Consider the following 22,488-nt stretch of genomic DNA (forward strand, 5'->3'; position numbering starts at 1 on the left):
GTTCTATTACTAGTAATAGTAGCAATAGTAGTAGTAGTAACAGCAGCAGCAACAATATATGTGGTGGGAGTATGCCCATAACTCTAAGAAAATGCTGACAAAGCTGCCATGTTTCAAAATACTATTATTTTCTTCTGAGCTTTGCTTTTGCTGTAAATAGAATCCTAATTAAGCTGCACTAACATCTTGGCCATTGACTTTCTTGGATCATAGAAATGTCTAGTGAATTGTTATTTATATGCAAGAGGTATTCCTAGTTTACTGAGGCAGAAATAAATCAGGCAGATAATCTATCTATGGTAGAGTCAAGAAAAATCTAATTTCTATATTACAGTCAAAATGTATGCAAGGAAATCAAAATATTTAAAATTACTATTATTGACATTGATTTAGTTGAATGAATAGATTCATTTAGACATATGCAATGAAAAAAAAATCATATGGAAAGTAATGACTAAAAACCAAGAAAATTCCTGACTTGGAAAAAGCTGACACCAAATTGGTCTAAAGCCTTAATAAAAGTATTTGGGATTTTTGAGATGCACTGATCAATGTCAGTCATGGAAGCATTGATTAACTTGTTTTAATTATTTATCCATCTATTTGATAAATATTATATTCTACTACTATTTTTTAAAGATAGTTATGTAACATTTGCCACGGCCTTGTGAATTATTATCACATACCAATATAAATGAAATCCTGGCATTTAGCCAATCTATCTATATACTAGTTTATATTGGTATGTACCTGAAGCTAGCGCAAACAGTGTATTATACCTTTTTGAATGACCCACAATCTTAAAGAATATTAAAGAACTTAAAGAATGTGTAAAATATCTGGGACCCATTAGTTCTGTGGAGCTCAAATTTCCACAAAGTTCACACCAGTTTTATTTACAAAGTTGAAGCTGTTGCAGCGTCTCCATGGTCACTTGATTATAATTTCCAATGCTCCCTGCAAGCAAAGTCAATGGGAAAGCCAGAAGGAAATTGGAAGTCACTTTGGCTCCCACTGTTTGGTCCATCCATGATCTTTACCTGTTTGCGTAAGTAAATATTGACCTATTATTGAAGCTTGTTTGCCATTACAATTATTTTTCTGTTTATGATATATATACTTCTTAGACGATTATGGGAGTGTCAAGCATTGGGGTAAAAAAGCCCCATGGTCAGCATAAAATTTTGTGTTCATTCTGCTCACATCATATTGCAGTACCTTTCTCTCAAAGGGTGACCAACAGGTCACAAGGTTGTCTAAAATTAATTAATCACAAGGTTATTTATTTGAGGGGATTTACATATACAGTATACACAAGCAAGAAAAATAAAGAGAGAACTGGACTTTGTAAAAGAAGTTCCAGGCTATCTTATTATTGATGCTTTGTCATAACATCTATTTCTTGCTAATCATTACTCTTTTAAGACAAGAATTAATTATGTTCAGTTTTGTACTTTGCCAAGCTCATAATAAAACCACTGTGTTTAATGAACAATCCAATCATTTTAAAAAAATAACCTTTAAAATGTAAAGATTTCAAGTTTAAATGATGGATCATATGCCTCTGCAATTCAAGTAATTACCAGCTATAAGAAGTATTCTGTTCTGGGAATCCATTTCTCAGAAATATGGGCTACATAACTCTGTAAAAAGTTAAGAAATTTGTAAATTGATTATTTACAACATTAATCTGTTGTTGTTTTTTTGCTAGAGTGCTTATTAGACTTTCCTGCTGGTAGATATATAGCCAAATATACCATAATTATAACAGATCAGATTTGATATCTAAGAAAGGATTGAAATATTCCTCCAAAAGTACATTTTTTTCCTTGTTCATTTCTTCCCATCTCCCCCAGAGCAACTTTCTCCCCTTCCTGTGCATGTTCTCATTATTCAGATTTGATTTAGTGATGCCCAAGGCCTCTTTCCTAGCCCGCTCTATTATTTAGGCAATTCTTTTCATACTTAGAATATAAAATGGAACTATTTATAACATTTTCCTGTCAAATTTTCAATAAATAAGATTAGAAGCAGCACAGAAATACAAACTCTTTGGCAAGCAAGGAAAAATTAGTCTACTAGAAAGTGATGGCAAGGGAAAAATTCAATAGCTGTGTAGGGCAGAATAAATATTATACACAAATGAATGTAATAAACCCTAGCATCTTTATTTTGTTGCTACTCATGTAGGGAAAATTTAGAGATGAGAAATGCCAGGAGCATGCTCAGTCTTTTCCTTCTCAACTTCTGGTCACACATGCCTTTTTGGAATAAACATACTGTAGAACAACAGTCCCCAACTTTTTTGGCACCAGGGACCAGTTTCACGGAAGACAACATGCAACTTAGATCCCTTGCATGCTCAGTTTACAGTAGGGTCCATACTTCTATGAGAATCTAAAGCCTGATGATGTGAGATGGACCTGAGGTGGTGATGCTAGCGCTGGGGAGTGGCTGCAAATACAGATGAAGCTTCACTTGCTTACCTGCTGCTCACCTCCAGCTGTGCGGTCCAGTTCCTAACAGGCCACGGATTGGTACCAGACCATGGCCTAAGGATTGGGGAGCCCTGCTGTAGAAAATTCATCCATAGCCTTTTAAATGTTAAAAAAATATTAGCCTCTGCATGCCACCAGAGACATCTATAGAACATATTTTTGGGGCCATTTGGGTCATGGCAAGGTAAGTGAACATTTTTAAAAGAATGTAAAATAGGTGTGCATGGTGCTTGGCGATCTGAGATAGAGGCATTAGATGCAATTCTCTTCCATCTTTCCATCAAAACAGTGAATGAAATATCATTTCAATGTTATAAAGCCAATCAGATTTGGCCATGTTGGGGGGGGGAGGATGAAGTTGTGCCTCTTCTGATGTTATTGGACTACAATTCTCATCAACTGGACTGCTGACCATACTGGATGAAGTTGACAGAATTCAATTCCAAAAATCTGGTTAATTATTCTTGGCCTAAGAAATGTTACTGAGTGTAAATGAAGTCATTTCAAAATGAGGACAAAGCTTTTCAAACATTTTTAATGAATAAAATGTGCATGTGTGTGCTTGCCTGTGTGAGTTTATCTTATTAGAAGCAGCAAATAGTTTTGTCTGAGCCTTAGAATCACACACAAGTATTTTGCAAACATCAGCTAAATATAAAGACACTTGTACCAAATGTTTATTTCCTTCATGTTTGAGTAAGTGTTGGAAATAATTAAAATCAAATTAAGCTATGAAATGTTTATAAAATAATCATATTTAGCTCTGAGACAATTCTATTAAGTTATCCCTCATGCTTTGAAGAGATGAATAAATGCCACAAGAATGAGATGTCATCCTATCGTTCTTTTAGCTCATTTTTAAATTTTAGAAATACATCATAAAAACATTCGTGATTTTAAATATGCCTCATTTTCTACAAATAAAATGCACATTAAATCCTAAATCTTTCATAAAAAAATCAATTGAGTTCAAGCCAACATATGGTAAAATATACTTTTAACACAAGTGAAATATATAAAATGTTTACTCACCCCTTTTTCCATTCATAAATCACAAGAACTTAGTTATTCATGGAAAGTGCCGATGATAACCAAAATATCCAGGCACAACAGAAAACCCTTTTTAAATTTCAGGGTAGGTCACATAAAGCATGTACCCCGATGAGATTATTTTTCTCCTTCTAAGATTAAATCTAAATTAGCAAGTTAGGGGCCAAATCAAATATTTATTTTAATAGTTTGGTTATTTATATTCTTTTAAAAAATTAAATTAAATAACAAGTGAAGAGCCTGCTGTTTTATTTGGTACCTTGTGTAAGCTGAGTGTAGGGTTATTCCCCAAAGAAAATTATATACCAGTAAACAGTACTAGAATGCTGAATAGTAATAATGGACATGTTTTCCCTCTAAATATTTTAGCCAAAGGGAACAGGATTTTCATCTGGATTATAGCTCAAATCCTAGAAATGAATGTGGGGCAGCTGTAAATATTGTTGAATATTACATTGTGACTGGCAAACTAAGGTCTAGAAAAAGATTCTATAGACTAGTGCATTATCTCTGAGAATATGAGCAGAATTTCCAAATTTGAACCGAAATATGATTATGGCTGCTTGATTTTTTTCCCCTTCCAACTCTACTGCTCGCAAGTAAGGATTGCAAGAAGACTCCTAATGAAATGAAGTAATATTCATTTTATTCATTATATTTATATGGTTGCCCATCTCATGAAAAACATGACTCTGGGTGGCATACAATAAAAACCATAAAACAATGATATAAAAAACAACGAACCCAAAGAATTAAACATATTATTCTATCAAGTTACTTACTTTATGTAGTTTATAGTATTGTTCCGCTCCAATACCCCCTTGCTCTTCTCCAGTCCAAAGCACCAAACGCAGAGTTCTTTTGGGCCGGAGTCCTGTTATTAGATAGAAAATAAACAAACTTCTCTCTCATATCAGCCTCTGAAAGCTTCTGTCCCATTTTTAGCATCCTAAGAAGCCTGCCTTAGTGTATTAGGAGAAAAATAACATTTTGCCTATCATGGAAAGTAAAACATTGATTTTAAATGCATCTCCTCCCAACCTGTCTATTTTTTTCCTCTCTCTGCACTATTTCTGGAATCTCCACCCTGCCCCATCGCATTTTGGTTTACAACCAAGCTAATTTCTTTCTTTTTTCTTCCCTTATTTAAGCACACACACACACACACACAAACATCTTTTTACATTTCTTTCTATCTGCTTTCTTCTTTTTCCGCAGCCCACTTCCACACAGGATTTCTGCACTCCTAGCACTGTTATTCCATTCTCATTTTTTTCTCCCCATCATTGCTCTACATCAGTGATGGCGAACCTTTTAGAGACTGAGTGCCCAAAACCCGGGCCCACTGCCTGCCCACATGCCACCGGCCCCACCCCCGCCCACCCACAGGACCACTCACCGCCTCCATGGCCCGCCACAGATTGCCCAGGGAGCTTAGCAGTGCCATGGCGGCCACACTGTCCACCCATGCCCCACAGTATCAGCTGTGCACAAACAGGCACGAGGGCGGAGTCTTGTCCCCACTGCCCGGCTGCCATGTCCTTGACTATGCTGCTTCGCGCGGGCTGCACTCGGGGGCGACTCTCCTCCAGGGGGGCTGCTGGTGAGGGGACCATGGGGGGAGGTGGGGCTGGAGTGACAGCATGCGTGCCCACAGAGAGGGCTCTGAGTGCCGCCTATGGCACCTGTGCCATAGGTTCGCCACCACTGCTCTACATCTTTCAGCATTTCTGAAATAATGATTTATGGCAACTCCCCATCATTGTACAGTAGTGTGATCCAATGGTCTGCAGGTGGTCTGCATTAAGGATTTATGTGAAGGCTGGGTGATACTAGAGTGGAAATCTTCCTTGCTTTCAGGCTTAAGCTACACACAAAGACAACCAACTTGTTAACAATGTGGGTCTGTTCCAATTGCGTAGAAATAATCTGTATGGGTTTAGGTTTTTAGCTGGAGAAAATGGTCTGGAGTGGAGGAAGAGTTAAATGACTCCAGGAAGGGTATGGTTTAGCACTCCTGCTGTTCCTGGTTCACAAACTGTGAACTAATCATAGGATCCCAAAACAAAGAAAGGCTTCCAGAGAAGTTCCCAAAGGCACCTGTTGCGCCCACCCCAGTGTCTGCTGTTTGCTGCCTCTATGGCAGCCAGCCAAAAAATTTTTTCCCCATCTGCTCCTGCACTGAGAGGAAAGGGTGTGTTTGTGGTGTTGCCTATCAATATCTCCCAGAATAAATTTTGCAAACTGTGGCAATGAAAGAACCTAGGAAATGCATTTGTTTGCATCCCCAATAGGTTTTTGTGTGACAAGCTGATAGTCCTGTTTCTTCCAATCTAGATTCACAAAAGAGAATCTATGATTTTTTTTGAAACTCAGTGTTGAGAAGTTTTAAAGCCTTCCTATAGAACTCTTTAGCTGCAAGTGACAAGGCAAGACCATCTGTGTTTTAATGATATTTATGAAGGAATAACCTTAAAATTAAATATAAGCCATTTGAAAGTCACCCAATACATTTAAGTCAATCTATATTAGATACAGCCCAAGTGAGGCATGTACTAAATTCTTTTACCCTTTCAATAGTTACTGTGCATGAAGAAAAAATTACTTGAGATGAGAAACACAAGTAAAATGAATCCATCTTTCATACAAAGCAATAACTGGGTTTGCACTGTGCATTATGTTATGGTTTCCTTAAGTATAGCTTTTAACATAAAGTAACCAAAACATACAAATTCTAGAGATGTTTGATAAACCAACATGAACTCTCACAATCCAAAATCAGTTATGGACAAGTATATTGAGTGGACCTTGTCGGGTAGTACAAATAAGAAGCAAATTCTTCTCTGGATAGAAAAAAAAAGTATTGACTGAGCATGACTTTTCAACATCCATGCAATTCTCCCTTTTGTTTGCCGGGATTGAAACAGAGGTATGAGATGCACATATGACATGTTAACTATATATCAATATTAGACAAAGAAGATTAATAAATGGAATTAGTCCAGCTTTTTTGAAGTTCTTACTTTGTTTCATTACAGATCCATGAGTTGATTTATTTTAAATCCATTTAAAAGAGTTGAAGTAGAATATAGCTAGGATGCATATGACATGTTTCATGAGGATTACTTATTTACTTTTGGTAGTTTCTCCTGTCATTTCCATTTGGACGTGGTGTTGATGGTAAAAGAAGTGATCTGATTTCACAAGACATAAGAAATTCCTTGAATGCCGCTAGTATTTAACAGTCTGAGTGGAAATGTATTTGACACCTTTTAAAGACCACATCATGGCAATACTCCAGTCTATCTATAACTTGCTTGCAGAAAATAAAAGCCCAGTAGCTACAGTACATATTTACAGACATATTTTATTACTGCCTTTGCCTCATGTGTCAGATACAAGAATAAGATACAAATCTATGCAAGGAATGCAAATAAATAAATAAATAAATAAATAAATAAATAAATGTTTTCCCACAATACTCAGAATCCAAAATATTACTGTGATAATTCATTGGATCAATTGAAATACTCTAGCCAAGTCCTCTCTTTCTAACAATTTAATCCAACTTTCTAAATTTACAGTGTAAAGTACAATGTTGTATTTACCAGAAAGGAAGGCAACCATTTCTCAAGACTTAGCTAGGAAGAAGAGAGGGAGGAGTTATTTTGGGAGGCACTAGTCAAAAGGATCATTATTCAAATCAATTATTATCATGGAGGAAGAAGCTATTAGATTTAGTTTTTTTTTAAAAAATGATAGAAGATGTCAGTGACAGGCTGGATCAAATTGGTCAGGTAGACACTCTTGGAAAAAGGTGGTCCCTCAAGGAATCCAATCCCAAGGCATGTAGCGCTTATGGTGACAACCACCCCCGTGAAGTGCACTTGGAAACATGCCAGCAACCAGTGTGGCTCACATATACCATGTATCTGGTACCATTTACTACCCATGCAGCTGCATTTTGCACCAGTTGAAGTTTCTGAATGCTCTTCAAGGGCAGCCACATCTTCAAGATGTGTTTATTAAATAAATGAATAAAAAATTGAATAAATAAAATTCCTGCAAGCTCAAGGCATTTGATTAAATACATTCTAGTTATAATTTCAAAGATAAATCTGAGAAACAAAATGACATATAAAGGGAAAAGAGAGATATAAAGGGAAAAGAGATACGCCAAGAGACAAGCTCAAGATTTTTAGTTCTGGACATACTCCCTTTAGAAAAGTAATCAGTCAATTAAAGATTAATAGACAGGAATAGACATAAGCCTGGAAAAGGTTAGAAGTACACTTGAGAGTAATTGGTGCTGAGGCAATAGCTGTGCTCTTTGAGAGGAAAAATAACAATATGTGAAGGTGCTGTGGAGAAGGTTTCTAAGACAAAGATGTCAACAGAGAAGATAAGATTAAACTTTTGAACTCTCAGCTTGACAAAGATTATTGCAAACTAAAAAAGGAAAATGAAGAAAAAGATGCCTTCAGGTTTAGTTTGACTCCTGGTGATGGTTAAGAATTTCTACTCTGTAGTCCTCCAAGTGGATTTGATTTTGACACCCTAGCTATCATGTTGTTTCAGTGATGCCCTGTCCAAATCATATAAATCCTGGCAATTGAAACCTAATACTAAATTGGGAAGAAGTAAACATTACTTCTGTTTAGATAACTCCTCAAAGTTGATAAAAATGCTTGAGAGATGATAGGCTCTTATACCGTTTTCAAATATACAACTGCTTTCCTTATGACAAATGTGTTGGCCTGTTTAGTACCCTTACTTGCCCTCACATTATCAAACCTGGAGACTCAGGATTATCTTGTCATTCAACACTATACTATACAAAACTCCATTTGCTGCCATCTAGTGATGATCAGGATTGTTGCAGCCTAGATATGGTAGCCTTACCCCATATAATTAATCTTCTTGAAGGCGAAGAGGACAAGGGGCAAGGAGTGTTTTTATTTTGTTTTGTTTTTGACTCTCTTCCCTGATCCTTTGAATCAGGTTTGTTCATCCTCCTGATCGGTTAGCAACACTGATTCTGATGGTTTTGAGATTTCTTCCTGCCTCTACCCCAAATATGAACTAAAATTCTTCAAAGTTGAATTCTATCAAACCATATTTCCTTCAATCTTATTCCTGTCTACTCTGACTGGAAGCAATTTTTGAGGTATCAGGCGAAGATGTATCCCAGTGATGGCGAACCTTTTAGAGTGCCCAAAAACTGCCCCCGCCCACCCACAGGGCCACCCACCGCCTCCATGGCCCACCGCAGATCGCCATGGCGGCCCAGCAGCACCATGGTGGCCATGCCCTCTGCCCACACCCCGCATCATCTGCGCGCGATGGGGCTTAAGGGCAGAGCCTTTCTCTAAAAGTTTCTAACAGTGAACGTACAGGTGACCCAAGTCTAAGAAATTGACCACCAATATTTTACATAAGTTCTTTCCCATAAAAATGCTCAATTTTACTCTTCTTTCTTCTCAGCCGAAGATCCATACACATACTATAAGGCTGTCTTGAGCAGAAAAAAACATCATGTTTCCTTTATCTTTATTTTGACAATAACATAACACTTTTTTAACCTTTAAACTAGACTCACTCTGCTATTGTCATTATGTGCCTCTGCTTTCTGAGTGAAATGTAGTGATTTATATTCGGGCCATACTTTTAATATAATTTTCTCTTCCTCACTGTGACACCAATTTCATCTATTTTGATGCCTCACATAACATTCTTTCTAAAACTCCATTTTCATATAATTACAAACACATGCAAAGAGAGAGAGAGATAAAACAATGATACAATGGCTGTTTCTGAATGCAAAGAGACATATTATATAGTTAAAAAGGTGAATGAAAAGACTGAAATTCCTTCAGCACCAGGACATGTATGGCACGTTCACTAGAGGTACAGAATCTATACTCAACCATATAATGACAACTTGTATATCACTATTGAACTCCCTAGAAAAGAGTCGGTCATCTGCCTAGGCTGAGAAATATGTGTCAAAATACATGACAATCATAGTGCAAACTTTTGTAAAAGCATTCACAAATTTGAGAAACCAAGGTGGCCACACTTACAAAATCAGAAACTGAAACTGTTTTTTTCCCTCTTGGGCTTCGTCTGTAAAAATATTACACTGCACATATTATATGCTCCTAGCAAGAATTTTTTACCTTCTATTCTAGTAAACATCTTCTCCGCTATGTTGACTCTCAGCAGCCTTCCTATAGTTTGAGGCCACTAATTTAGAAAAGACAACATGAGAACTCAAATAGCCCATCAGTGAATGGCACTGAAGCTGCCTCCCCTTTCCCTTCACATTTGGAGCAGAAGGATCTTAATGCTAGTAGTGCTGGGTTACATCTAGCGTTGCAAGAAAATAGCATAGCTCAACCTTTCACAGGTAAAGACAAGTAAAGGCAATTCTGGAGGTTAAATAATTAAGGAGGGACTTCATCTGCAAGCATAGACCTCTAATTTTGTATCCATTTTATATTTGGTATCCATTAAAGATGCCCTGTTATATGTATCCCCTCACCTTGTTGCCAAGAAAATATCGTCTAAAGATATATGCTCTTTGCAGCTATTAATCTCCAGGACAGTCAGTCCTGAAGTAAAATGACCTCTGTAATTAAGGAATTGGAACTTCAATCTAGACTCAAAACATGGTTTCTTCCAACCTCTGCTGAAAGTCAGAATAGTAGAAGAATAAGAAATACCCATCTGGCTGAGGAATGTGGTTTGAATCTGAATTAAAAGTTGTGGCCCTATTCCTTGGCTTTTGTACAGATGGCATTCAGCCCAACAATGACTATTTTTTAAAAAAAGAATATTTTCCACCTGGATGCCAGTGTGAATAAGTGAAATAAGTTTAGACTAGTTTTCCAAACAAGGACAACATGAAAACAATAAAACTAAGTTTGCAAGAATCTCTAAGATAGTTCCAATGATGTACTGTGGAATGATTTGGCCTTGACATTTCCTCCATGATAAGTAAAAATACACAATAATTAAAACTTTTTCTGCAATGGTCAGGGTACCCACAGATGATGAATAATTCCTTTTGACCACCCATGAGATATTCTGCTGAAACTTTAAATGGACATGCATCTGCCTTATGCAGCCTAAGACATGTGGTTTGAGTGAGGGTAAAAATAAATCACAATTACCTCAAATACAAATTACAGAATTTTATGATTTCCTTTCCGTCTTTAAACCCAAGCAGGAAATTTCACTTCCTTACACATTTTGGCTACTTTTTGGGCAGTATTCTTGTATATATGCCTCCTGAATATGGAGCAGGATGAGATTGTTTCTCAGAATGTCAGTATCTTCTGGACTTCCAGGGATACACAATGTGATTCTAATCACTTTTGGAAAATGCTTAACTAACCATATTAAAGCTTTTAGAGATCTTAGGATCAACGAGTTTGAAAAGCCACCTGATGAGTCTATCAAATTAACTATAAGTGTAAGAACTTAAAGAATTTGAAATAATTGCAAAACAATTTGAAGCAAGAAAGGTATTCCACTGTGGTGGAATGTAGTCTGGATTCCCAGAGGCAGCTTTCCAGAGGGTAAAGAGACTATGGAGCTTGGAAAGTTTGGTTGGCAGAAAAAAGGGTTAAAATGATTTCTCTCAAGCAACTATTTAGACCTGTGAACATAGCAAAGGTACCTCTGAGATGTCTTCATCTCAGTTTTGTTTAAGGATTTGGAGATACCCATTTATCTTTCGGTCTGTTTATCTCTCATCTACCTATCTATCTAACTATCAGAACAAACCAGGATGAAGATTCCTTTCCCATTCTACATAATGTATTTGTATGGAATTAGTGAATAAACAATGCTTATTGTACTGTACTGAATTAGTGAATAAACAATGCTTATTGTACAGTACTGAAATTTTCTTTAACTTCTTCAACCACTATCAGCATTTGTAGAACCTGCTATGCATCTTTAAGGTTAAAAAAAGTGGTGAATACCAGCTTAAATGGCTGCCATGATTCAGAATGGTTTTCATTAGAAATGTTTCAGGTATTTAAAATTAAATTACTACAATAACAAATTAGTCATGCAGAATCTGGGCGGAATATTATCCAATGAGTGGCAAGGTGAACAACTTTTGCTTTGTGTTCCGTTGAATGACGAAGCTGAACACAAAGGTTCCTGGCTAAATCTTTCATCTGTTCAACCACTGTTCAGATTCTTAGAGCTGATAAAATCAAGGCAGTATCCTTATTTGTGGAAATGATTTGTAGATTTTTTTTTACATATTTAATAAAACTAAGATTTCCTTTTAAACGATGAAAACTGTTGGGGAAAAAAACCTATACACTATCTGCCTGCATCCCCATCCCCATCTATCTTTGTCTTATATCACTATTGTAATCTCTATATCATAATAAGCATAGTATCAATAGAGGTTATGGCCTCCTCTGATTCTCAGGCTGGCAGACTTTCTGCCTACAGTCTAGGCCAGGGGTAGGCAACCTCGGCTCTTTTATGACTCATGGACTTCAACTCCCAGAATTCCTGAGTCAGCATAGCTGACTCAGGAATTCTGGGAGTTGAAGTCCATGAGTCATAAAAGAGCCGAGGTTGCCTACCCCTGGTCTAGGCGGCAACAGGGACACCTACAAGTAATGTGGATGACTGAATGCAGGAGGCCATTGGTTCAGAGTCTGAGCCTGGCCTAGGGAGAATGCCAAGCCGTAAGTCAAGCTGCCACCTAAATAGGGATGAGCATCAGAAGTCAGCAGGTTTCCTTGAGAGGAAGCAGTATTAACTCTCTAACTAGGAACCATCACTCCCTTTGTCTAAATAACAGGGTGATCCAGACGCATTCACCAGGTTGGAAACAAGTTTCCTGCTTCTTGACTTGTGTTCCTCCAACATTAAAACAAAAAGACCAAAACACCTTATCACCAGCAAACAATTCCCATATGAGCAGAAATTAACACCAAGATTACTACTAGACCAACAATTAATAAGTAAACAATACTGCAATCAAGGAAGTACCAACTCTGACAAACAAACTAATAATAATAATAATAATAGTAAAGTTGGAAGGGACCTTGAAGGTCATCTAGTCCAACCCCCTGCTCAGGCAGGAAACCCTATACCATTTCGGACAAATGGCTGTCCAGTCTCTTCTTAAAAACTTCCAGTGTTGGAGCATTCACCGCTTCTGGAGGCAGGTAGTTCCACTGGTTAATTGTTCTCACTGTCAGGAAGTNGCTTTGGAAAATAGCTTGACTCCCTCTTCTTTATGGCAACCCCTGAGATATTGGAACACTGCTATCATGTCCCCCCTCGTCCTTCTCTTCATTAAACTAGACATACCCAATTCCAGCAGCCGTTCCTTATATGCTTTAGCCTCCAGTCCCCTAATCATCTTTGTTGCTCTTCTCTGCACTCTTTCTAAAGTCTCAACATAATAGAAAACAATGATCATATCAAAGAGCCACCAAGACTATTCTCACCAACATTGACAGGACAAGCCACTGGTATATAAAAAAGGAGTATCCCACACCTTACTAGCTTGATGATCTTACCTAGCTTGGTAATGAAACATCTTCAAGAAAATAACCAGAGTCAAGAGCATCAAGGACTACACAATTTAACCCTGAGCTACAAATATTCTCTTCTATTGCTAAATTACCAGCTCTTAACTCTTTGTCTTGGATATTGATGGAACATTTACAACATGCTGATAACAGATCTTGGGCCTATAATTGCCTTACTTGCATCAGTATTAAGGTATGGATAAGACAATAGGAGCATGAATCCTGTAATTAGTACTATCTTTAGCAACCAAAATGCCACAAGAGAATGCAAAATTTTGAATTTCCAATCTCTTTACCAGGCTACATATTATAATAGCAAGTGATGCAAGCAAGCCCCAAAATGTGGTGACATGTATCAGTTCAGAGTCAGTCCCAAGATGGAAGTTGTAGACTGAAAGTATCATTGTTGATAGTATTACAACTTTTGCTTGTATGCTAGCAAAATTTTCTTAATACACAATTATCCTTAATATCAGTCACTGCATCTGGATTTATCATATTATTAATTTGGCCATAGTATTAAAGGCACATGATATATTATGCATATTAAAAGCAATGTGTAGTTCAAATATAGATTTTTTAGGAATTTTGAGCTGTTAATGGCATTTATTTGTAGGTTCTTTGATTTTAAAGTTCAACTGCTGTAGCAAATATTTCTAACATTGTAACTAGTGAAAAATTAATAAAGGAGCACTATAACCTTGCTGGACAAATATCTTTAGGCTGACTGGAGAAAACTGGGGCAGAGAGGATGTAGAACTAGAACGATTAACAAATTTAATTATGTTCTTGTACGATGAAAAGCTACTTTTTCCTGTTTGGATAGTCACTGAATTCATATGTCAGGCTTCATCACGGATTCATATTTAATGCTCTAATCTAGGCATATCCAGATTCATATATCAGCAGTCATGTTTCATTTTGAATGGCCATTTAGTTATCTCCTGAGCTTTGAACCAAAAGGATTTGGGAGCTGAATATACCTTCCATTCATTTTGTGCATTTACTGAAATAGTCTCCTGTCTATAAAATCATTCTAACTCAGGCCATTCATTTTGTTGAGAATTTTTGAGAGAACTCCAAAGATTTCATTCCTTTGTTGTTGTTGTTAATTGCGAAGTCGTTTCCGACCCATCGCGAGCCCATGAACAACGTTCCTCCAGGTCTTCCTGTCCTCTACCATCTTCTGGAGTCCATTTAAGTTCATGCCTACTGCTTCAGTGACTCCATCCAGCCACCTCATTCTCTGTCATCCCTTTCTTCTATTGCCCTCAATCTTTCCTAGCATTAGGCCCTTCTCCAGTGAGTCCTTCCTTCTCATTAGGTGGCCAAAAGTATTTGAGTTTCAACTTCAGGATCTGGCCTTCTAAAGAGCAGTCGGGGTTGATCTCTTCTAGGACTGATCGGTTTGAACGCCTTGCAGTCCAAGGGACTCGCAGGAGTCTTCTCCAGCACCATAGTTCAAAGGCCTCAATTCTTTGTTGCTCAGCCTTTCTTATGGTCCAACTTTCACATCCATACATTGCAACTGGGAAAACCATGGCCTTGACTATACACACTTTTGTTGGCAGGGTGATGTCTCTGCTTTTTAGTATGCTGTCTAGATTTGCCATAGCTTTCCTATGGAGCAAGCGTCTTTTAATTTCTTGGCTGCAGTCCCCATCTGAGGTGATCTTGGAGCCCAGGAAAATAAAATCTGTCACTACCTCCATTTCTTCCCCATCTATTTGCCAGGAATTGAGAGGGCCGGATGCCATGATTTTGGTTTTCTTACTGTTGAGTTTCAAGCCAACTTTTGCACTCTCCTTCTTCACCCGCATCAAGAGGCTCTTTAGTTCCTCTTCACTTTCTGCCATTAGAGTGGTATCATCTGCATATCTTAGGTTGTTGATATTTCTCCCGGCAATCTTAATTCCAACTTTTGATTCATCTAGCCCTGTCTTTCTCATGATGTGCTCTGCATATAAGTTAAATAGGCAGGGCGACAGTATACAGCCTTGCCGGACTCCTTTCCCAATTTTGAACCAATCAGTGGTTCCGTGTCCAGTTCTCACTGTTGCTTCTTGACCTTAATTGACCTTAACTGCTGCTTAACCACAGTAGTTTCTGTGACCATATTTGTAATAACTGTATTTTAACACTTGTGAGCCACATGACAACATTTTGTTTCCAGACTCCCCCCCCCATTGCACTGCTGTAATTCACTACTGAACAATAGAATTACAGGGACACAAATTTTCACTTTTTGCATGAAATCAATAATATTAATAATATTAATTTGATACTCATTGTCTATTAGATCAGAAATAGATTTCTAAATGTTATGGGCATTAGGTATTAGAGCCTTTATAATCCAACTCATATAATAAATGTTAACTTACTTATTCATAACCTAATTTATCATCCAAAACTGCTTAATCAAACTATTTTGAGAAAGGATAGGGTGCAAACATGGCTGTTAACAGATTCATCTTTTACTCTCAGAGACTAGCCTTATGGGCAACAATGGTGTTACAAGCTGTTTTACCATGGACCAGGCACTAGAAAAAAATATTGCAAACAAATAGGATGTGGTTCTTAAATTATTTCAACAAATAAAATTGCACAACTGTCAGAACTATTTTTATTGGGACTTTCAATGTTCACAAATGCTTTGGATTTTCCTAAACCACAAATCAAACAAATAAGAAAGTGCTATGTTTGAAAATTAAAAACTCTACAGTTCCTGAAGAAATAGCTATTGCCAGAAGGAAACTTTGGAAAAATGTATTAAAAGAAATAAAGTTAAGGAAGTCTAAGAAGATAATGCCATAAATGTTAGAGCACTATACTATTTACATAGGTACTTACCAAGATCCTTAATGAGTGATAATGCTTCCCATGATACAAATGCTCCTCCACCATCATCCATCGCTCCCTGACCCACATCCCAGCTGTCCAGGTGTCCACTAATTAGTACAACCTAAAGAAATAAAAATATTTATCTGAAAATCTGAATTAGACAGTTCGTCCCAAGGATACCTATATAGGCTTATTCTTTTACCAGATGTAATTCTAGTAATGTGAACCACAATTATATCAATACTGTGATAGTGTAGTTGGAATGTGCATTGCGACCATCATTTTGTTCTAATGGTAAATTATGATAACCAAGGACTTCAAGTGCAAAAGAATATCTATCAACCTGTTGCTACTTTTAATATTTAAGGTTAGGTTCTACAGTCCTTGAGTTAGTGGGTATATATTGTGGAGGTTACTGACAAGAACAACTTAGTAATATATATCCAGTAAAATTGCTTTTATGGCTTTGTATGTTTTTATGTATTCTTTTGAATTATTTTTTTCTGGATGCTTGTCTTTTGTGTATTGTTCAGAGTCACAGGATTTGAGTTGGGCAACCATACAAAACTCAGAAGCAGTTCCTAGACATTTGTCTTGGTTTGGTCTGTTATGATAAGGCTTAGATTCTGGTGCAGACTCAAGATACAGCAAGGCTAAATAAAAATATTTATTGCATACCAGGATGGAGCCACTTAAAACAACTGACTTTCCTCAGTCACATGAAAGCGCAGTCCCTTCTAATACCACCGTAGTTTTAATTCCAGTGCTTCTTTATCAAATTTCCTTCCCAAGGCTTTTTGCCCTGCGTGCTTTGATCCTGAAATGGGCAACTGTTAGATGTTTATAAAAAACTGACATCTCTTTTCTGAGAAAATGTGGCTCTCAGTTCTTACAAATTTGACATTCTGAATGAAAGTCATGGATGATAAAAGAAGACAGCTGGCATGAAAACTTGCTCATTTACAAAAAGGCAAATGTAATAGCATTTCTGGTTTCCCAGAAGGCAAACTGATGAGATTCTTTTCAATCACCTAATTACATTTTTCAACTCTTTCATTCTTTAAGATTATACCTCTCTGGAATCAAAGGACATTCTTAAAAATAAAGCTGATTCAGAAGTTGGTGCTTTTCTGTCCCTTCTCTCCTATTTACACCAATGCGTGAAGATGACACAAACTGAGTGCCCAGAGAGGGCACGTTTTTACAAGACAATCTAGAGATTTGGATGATATTGCTGGAAGGATTTAATACACCTACAAATAAGTTAACTTTAACCCAGCCAAGATTATACTATTTCAGCATTTCATAACAACATTACCTATTCAATCCCACATAATGAGGGGGAGAAAAATCCAAGCAATAACTGCTATGTATGTTATCTGGCACAAGTGTAAATTGCTTAAGTTGTTTCATCAAACACAGATGTCAGAAAATGCACATAGGTCTTGCAATGAATTATAGGTTAGTTTATAAATGAAAAGAAAAACATATATTTAAATGAGGAGCAATGCCTTCTTAGCAACAGTGAAAGATTGCCCTACTAACACAGCATGATGTTCTCTGGCAACCAAAGTGGCATAAGTATTGCCTGATAGAGAATTTTTTTTTTGTTCCTAGGAAAGAAGTCACACTACTCAGTAGGCAATTTTGAATCAGAAAGTGGTGTGATCTGCCGTGGGATTAGACATGTGTGCTTACAGATTTCAAAATGTTGTTTCCAAGTGCAGTTCTAGCAGATTGAGAAATAAAAGAGAAGAAGCTGCATTTTTCAGGTTAGGCCACTTGTCTTTCTAGCAGCAACCCTCTCTGCTTTGACGACAATCCCTCTAGAGTAGTATTTCTCAATCTTGGCAGGTTTCAGATGAGTGGACTGCAACTTCCATAATTCTCCAGCCAACCTGCTGGCTGTGGAATTCTGGGAGTTAGAGTCCAAACATCTGAAAGCTGCCAAGGTTGAGAAACGCTGACCTAGGTATAATGGTTTCCATGTTCCATGCTGAAGCAAATCAAGAGACATTCAACAATGAGTAGAACAGTTGTGGTATTCTATAGAAGTGTTCCTATTTGTTAGTTTTCCAGATTTTCCACTATATGAGAGAGATATTTTATTGACCCATGATTTTTCTATCAATGATCCATTCTGTGGTGCCGAGGATTCTGTAAAAGCTTTTAAGGATCACAATTAAATATATCAATAACAAATACAGCAGGTAAGCACACAAACTTTGTATAAAATGTTTCCATATCGTTGAGTTTTCTCTTTGAAGAACTCTAGGGAACTAAGAAATATATATTTATTTCCTTACTTCTTTATTAGTTTTGCCATTCCAATATCTTCTCTGAGCAGATACATAATGTATTCAACAATATTATGGATCAACAAAGGAGAAATTTTAAAACAGCGATTCTCAGACTGAAATTCTAAACACCTCAGTAGAGAAGGATGTCAGGCATTTCTTTGCCTGACATCAAAGATAAAAAAAATGTGACAGTTGAGTGAGCTTCTTTGTAGCCCCTTTTACAAGCAGACATGGGAAATAAGATGAGGTTTTTTTTAAAAAAATAGCTATCAACCTCTCTGGAGAACATTTTACAGAACCCGACAGGCAGATATGGGAACAAGGATTAATGTAGATATGGCTGATCAGATCAACAGGGATTTGAGATAATGCAACTGCAGAAGAACTAATAACATGGAATTCAGTCAGAAACTTAACTTCTCTGAGCTTTGGGTTAAGTGATTTTCCCATGTCTTCAAAGATACCTTTCTGAATAGTGCAAGGGAGCCAATAATCCAAAACTCTACAATAATTTGTGGTCTGACATTATTAAAACTCACAAATGAAGGCAAATATACGTGTCCCAGGATAATGTTGCAAGATCCAATCTGGATCGGTCACTAGGAACAGACGTTTTGTCTTCTGAGTTCTCAGACTTCTGCTAGACAGAAATTCCCTGAAGATGGGCTCTAGCACCAGTCTGAAAGCTCAGAAGACAAAATCTCCGGTCCTCGTGACCAACCCAGATTGGATCCTGCGTTATTAAAACTTTTTAAAGCTTATATTATTTAAGAGTTAATAGTATGATAATGTCCAAACTTATCTTGGGATTCTTCTTCGCTAAAAAAGATGAGACCGATCAAGTAGACCTAACAAACAAAAGGTTCATGCAAGTACTCTAATATAAAGCTTCGGTCAATACTAAGTAGACAGGTCACAGGCTAAAAAGTGACAGAAAAATGTCAGAAACCAAAAGCAAAATGACTGTATATGCAAATGTATTGTCCAAAGTTAGGAGATACACAATGATCCACAGACTGTTGGAAGACAACAAGCTCTGTTTAGAAAATCTATAAAAAGGTTATAAAGTAATAACACGATATCTTCTTGGTCCTCAGATGGAAATCATGTCTATTTCTGTCAAATCTACACTATTAATGAGACTAACCAGAGCTTGTGCTTTTTAAAAACATAACATGATTTTAATTTCCCTTCCAAATAATGATGTGTTCCTTTCAAGCAGCAATTTTTGCAAGTTACAATGATGCCAAAAATAACAACATATGAACAGGGATGTCCTCATACAAATGCTTCCATTTACATATTTTTTCCCATCATATGAGGCAAGTAGGTCAATCACAGCCTATGATGTCATCACACATCTTTTGTCATTTGATGCCCTTTTCCCACAGACACCCACGTTGCTTTTGAAGAGGAAGCTGGCACAGAAAAAAGTAATAGTTATTTTCCTTTACAGTTAATTCAGAAATAGAATGTATTTCTTGTAATAAAAATGATGCAGTCTACCAACATGTGCATTTTTAAGCCATCTGTGGAAAAAGTATAAAAACTGCTACCTCAGAGGTGGTGGTTGTGGATTATTCAGCACATGATTTATATTCTACTCTTAAGTTGAATGGATTCATAACAATTTTAGGGTGGTTTTGAGAAAGCCCATTTCCCCTATAAATAAAGAACATGAATATTGTTCAAGGAAAGGTGTCCTCTTATACATATGTGTGTAAGTAGCGGCATATATTTGCATATTATGCCTATGCTAGTAAAATCAACACTATTTCTTTCCAGTCTCCTGGACAGCAACTATCCAGACTTATTCTAAATAGGCAAGTGAAACCTATAAGAAGGTTGACTGAATAGGTTTACCAGATCCAAGTCTCTATAGCAGTGCTTCTCAGAGGGCAATGCTGTGTAGAAATCCACCAGGTGGTCCACTACAACATCCCCACACTCATTGGCCAGAGTCCCCTTAGTACCTAATCTTTGACTATTTATGTTACCAACAAATAGACTTGTCAAAGTCAGTTTATGATCTTAGCTTTATCAAGCAATAAGAAGATGGAAAAGCCTACATAGATATAACTATACCAATTATTTTTGTCAAAAGAAACGTGAATGCCTATAGTCTTAAAAGCAAAGGAAAGAGGTGCTTTGGGTGAACCCAACATTTTTCAAAATTTTGGAGCTCCCCTAATATAAAAGTACAATGTTCCAGACAGAAATTGAGCTGACTGGTGATGGAGGGAGAGTGGGACAGAGTCATATTCTTTTCCCTGAACTTTCTCCTGACTTCTCTTTCTTAACATCCATCAGCTCTCAAACCAGACTATAACCTGAATCTGCCTTAGGCCATCCTGGGCATCTTATCCTGTGTTTTAATTGGATTTTTAAAACTATTGTTTATTTTTGTCTTTGAACTTTAGCAAACCTTGATTTAGGCCATTTCTGCAACGGTGGCAAACACAGATTGAATGAGGTCTGCCTATGTCTTGCTTATCCACAAGCTTTCTGGTCTGCCTTGGGTGTGCTCTAGACAGAACCAAATACTCTCTCTTTCTCCAAAAGCCTGAGCTTGAAGTCCTCCTGAGAATAGGCCTATAAGTCATTAAATCTAATACCCTTTCCATCCCTTTGAAAGCACTAGTTGTGAGTGAGCAATTGTTAACATATATTTTAGGCAATGGTCACTTCCTTTTATAGTGCAGAACGTCTACATAGTGATTGATCCCCCTTTCCCCACCCCTTGTCCACTGTTCACCAATCCAGCATGTTCATTTTGTTTTGGGAAAACAGTCTGCACCTTCGGAATGTCCCCATCGCACGGCCTTGAAGTCTTGGGATATTCTCAGGCTGCAAATGGTTTACATAAATTCCTCACCTTCCTCCCAGCTCCCAATACACTCCAAGCATTCCCCCTCAACCCTTCCATTGTCTTTCTTGTCAAGCTGTGAGTAGAGGTGCACAGTAGTTGACTGCAAACTTTGAGTCAGCAATAGGACATGGCATAAAGAATAGCAAATGAAATTTTGTGTTGTGTTAAGTGAAGCATAGTTTCCAAACTATAAGAAGTGGCTGTTCTATTTTATTCTGCTTTTGTAACATCTCTCTCTTCCCCTTCCCCAATGTGTTCCAACACACTTTGGAGTATTGTACCCAGTTCTAGGCACACTGAGTTCAATCCCTACACTTTATGCATCCTATATAGTGAAGGAAAGCCAACCATTTGACTCATTGTTTGCTAACAAATTTTACATTTGTACACACATGTCATAGCAGGATCTTGAACAGAAGAATAAGCTAGCACTGATGAAGTTACCTAGTTGGGTAATGAAATGTCTGCAAGAAAACTATCAAGCTCAGAGAGCACCAATAACCTCACAGTTCAACTCTGAGCTACAAATATTCTCTTCTATTGTATAGAAGTAAGGGGGAAACTTGCTTTTGGAGGAGCAATGAAACATTCTCCAAAGTGGACATACATACTGGATGGGGAGGAACAGACTCAGGCTCAACCCTTCCAAGACCGAGTGGCTGTGGTTGCCGGCGCCTCGGCATAGCCAGCTGACGCCATCGCTGACTATAGGGGGCGAAACCTTGGCCCCCTCAGAGAGGGCACGCAACTTGGGAGTCCTCCTGGATTCGCGGCTGACATTGGATGACCATTTGTTGGCCGTGACCAGGGGGGCGTTTTATCAGGTTCGCCTGATTCACCAGTTGCGGCCTTTTCTGGGCCGGGACGCCTTGCGCACAGTCACTCATGCTCTCGTCACCTCCCGCCTGGACTACTGTAATGCCCTCTACATGGGGCTCCCTTTGAGGAGCACCCGGAGGCTCCAAATGGTCCAGAATGCGGCCGCGCGGGCGGTGTTGGGAGGGACTCGGCGCTCCCACGTAACACCGCTGCTGCGCGAGCTGCACTGGTTGCCAGTGGCCTTCCGGGTGCGCTTTAAGGTGTTAGTTACCACCTTTAAAGCGCTCCATGGCATAGGACCTGGCTATCTCCGAGACCGCCTTCTGCCACAGATTCTCTCCCATAGACCGGTACGCTCCCACAGAGTGGGTCTCCTCAGGGTGCCGTCGGCCAAGCAATGTCGGCTGGCGACCCCCAGGGGGAGGGCCTTCTCTGTGGGTGCCCCTGCCCTCTGGAACGAACTACCCCCCGAGATCCGGACGATTCCGGATCTCCTTACTTTCCGCCGCGCCCTCAAGACATGGCTTTTCCAACAA

The 22,488-nt window shown here is 38.0% G+C and overlaps 1 protein-coding gene across 1 annotated transcript in view; it reads right to left on the reverse strand.

The window, feature by feature from the left end:
• The window catches only part of CPQ (carboxypeptidase Q), a 108,077-nt gene that overhangs the window by 32,403 nt on the left and 53,186 nt on the right, over positions 1-22,488 (reverse strand). The window contains exons 4-5 of the mRNA XM_015813495.2: positions 15,974-16,085; positions 4,331-4,422 (exon numbers count right to left, since the gene is read on the reverse strand). Coding sequence (XP_015668981.1) covers positions 4,331-4,422; positions 15,974-16,085 — 204 coding nt within the window. The remainder of the gene's footprint in view (positions 1-4,330; positions 4,423-15,973; positions 16,086-22,488) is intronic.

The sequence above is a fragment of the Protobothrops mucrosquamatus genome, unplaced genomic scaffold, assembly GCF_001527695.2.
Source record: "Protobothrops mucrosquamatus isolate PMUCROS unplaced genomic scaffold, P.Mucros_1.0 scaffold_69, whole genome shotgun sequence".
NCBI classification, from domain to species: domain Eukaryota; kingdom Metazoa; phylum Chordata; class Lepidosauria; order Squamata; family Viperidae; genus Protobothrops; species Protobothrops mucrosquamatus.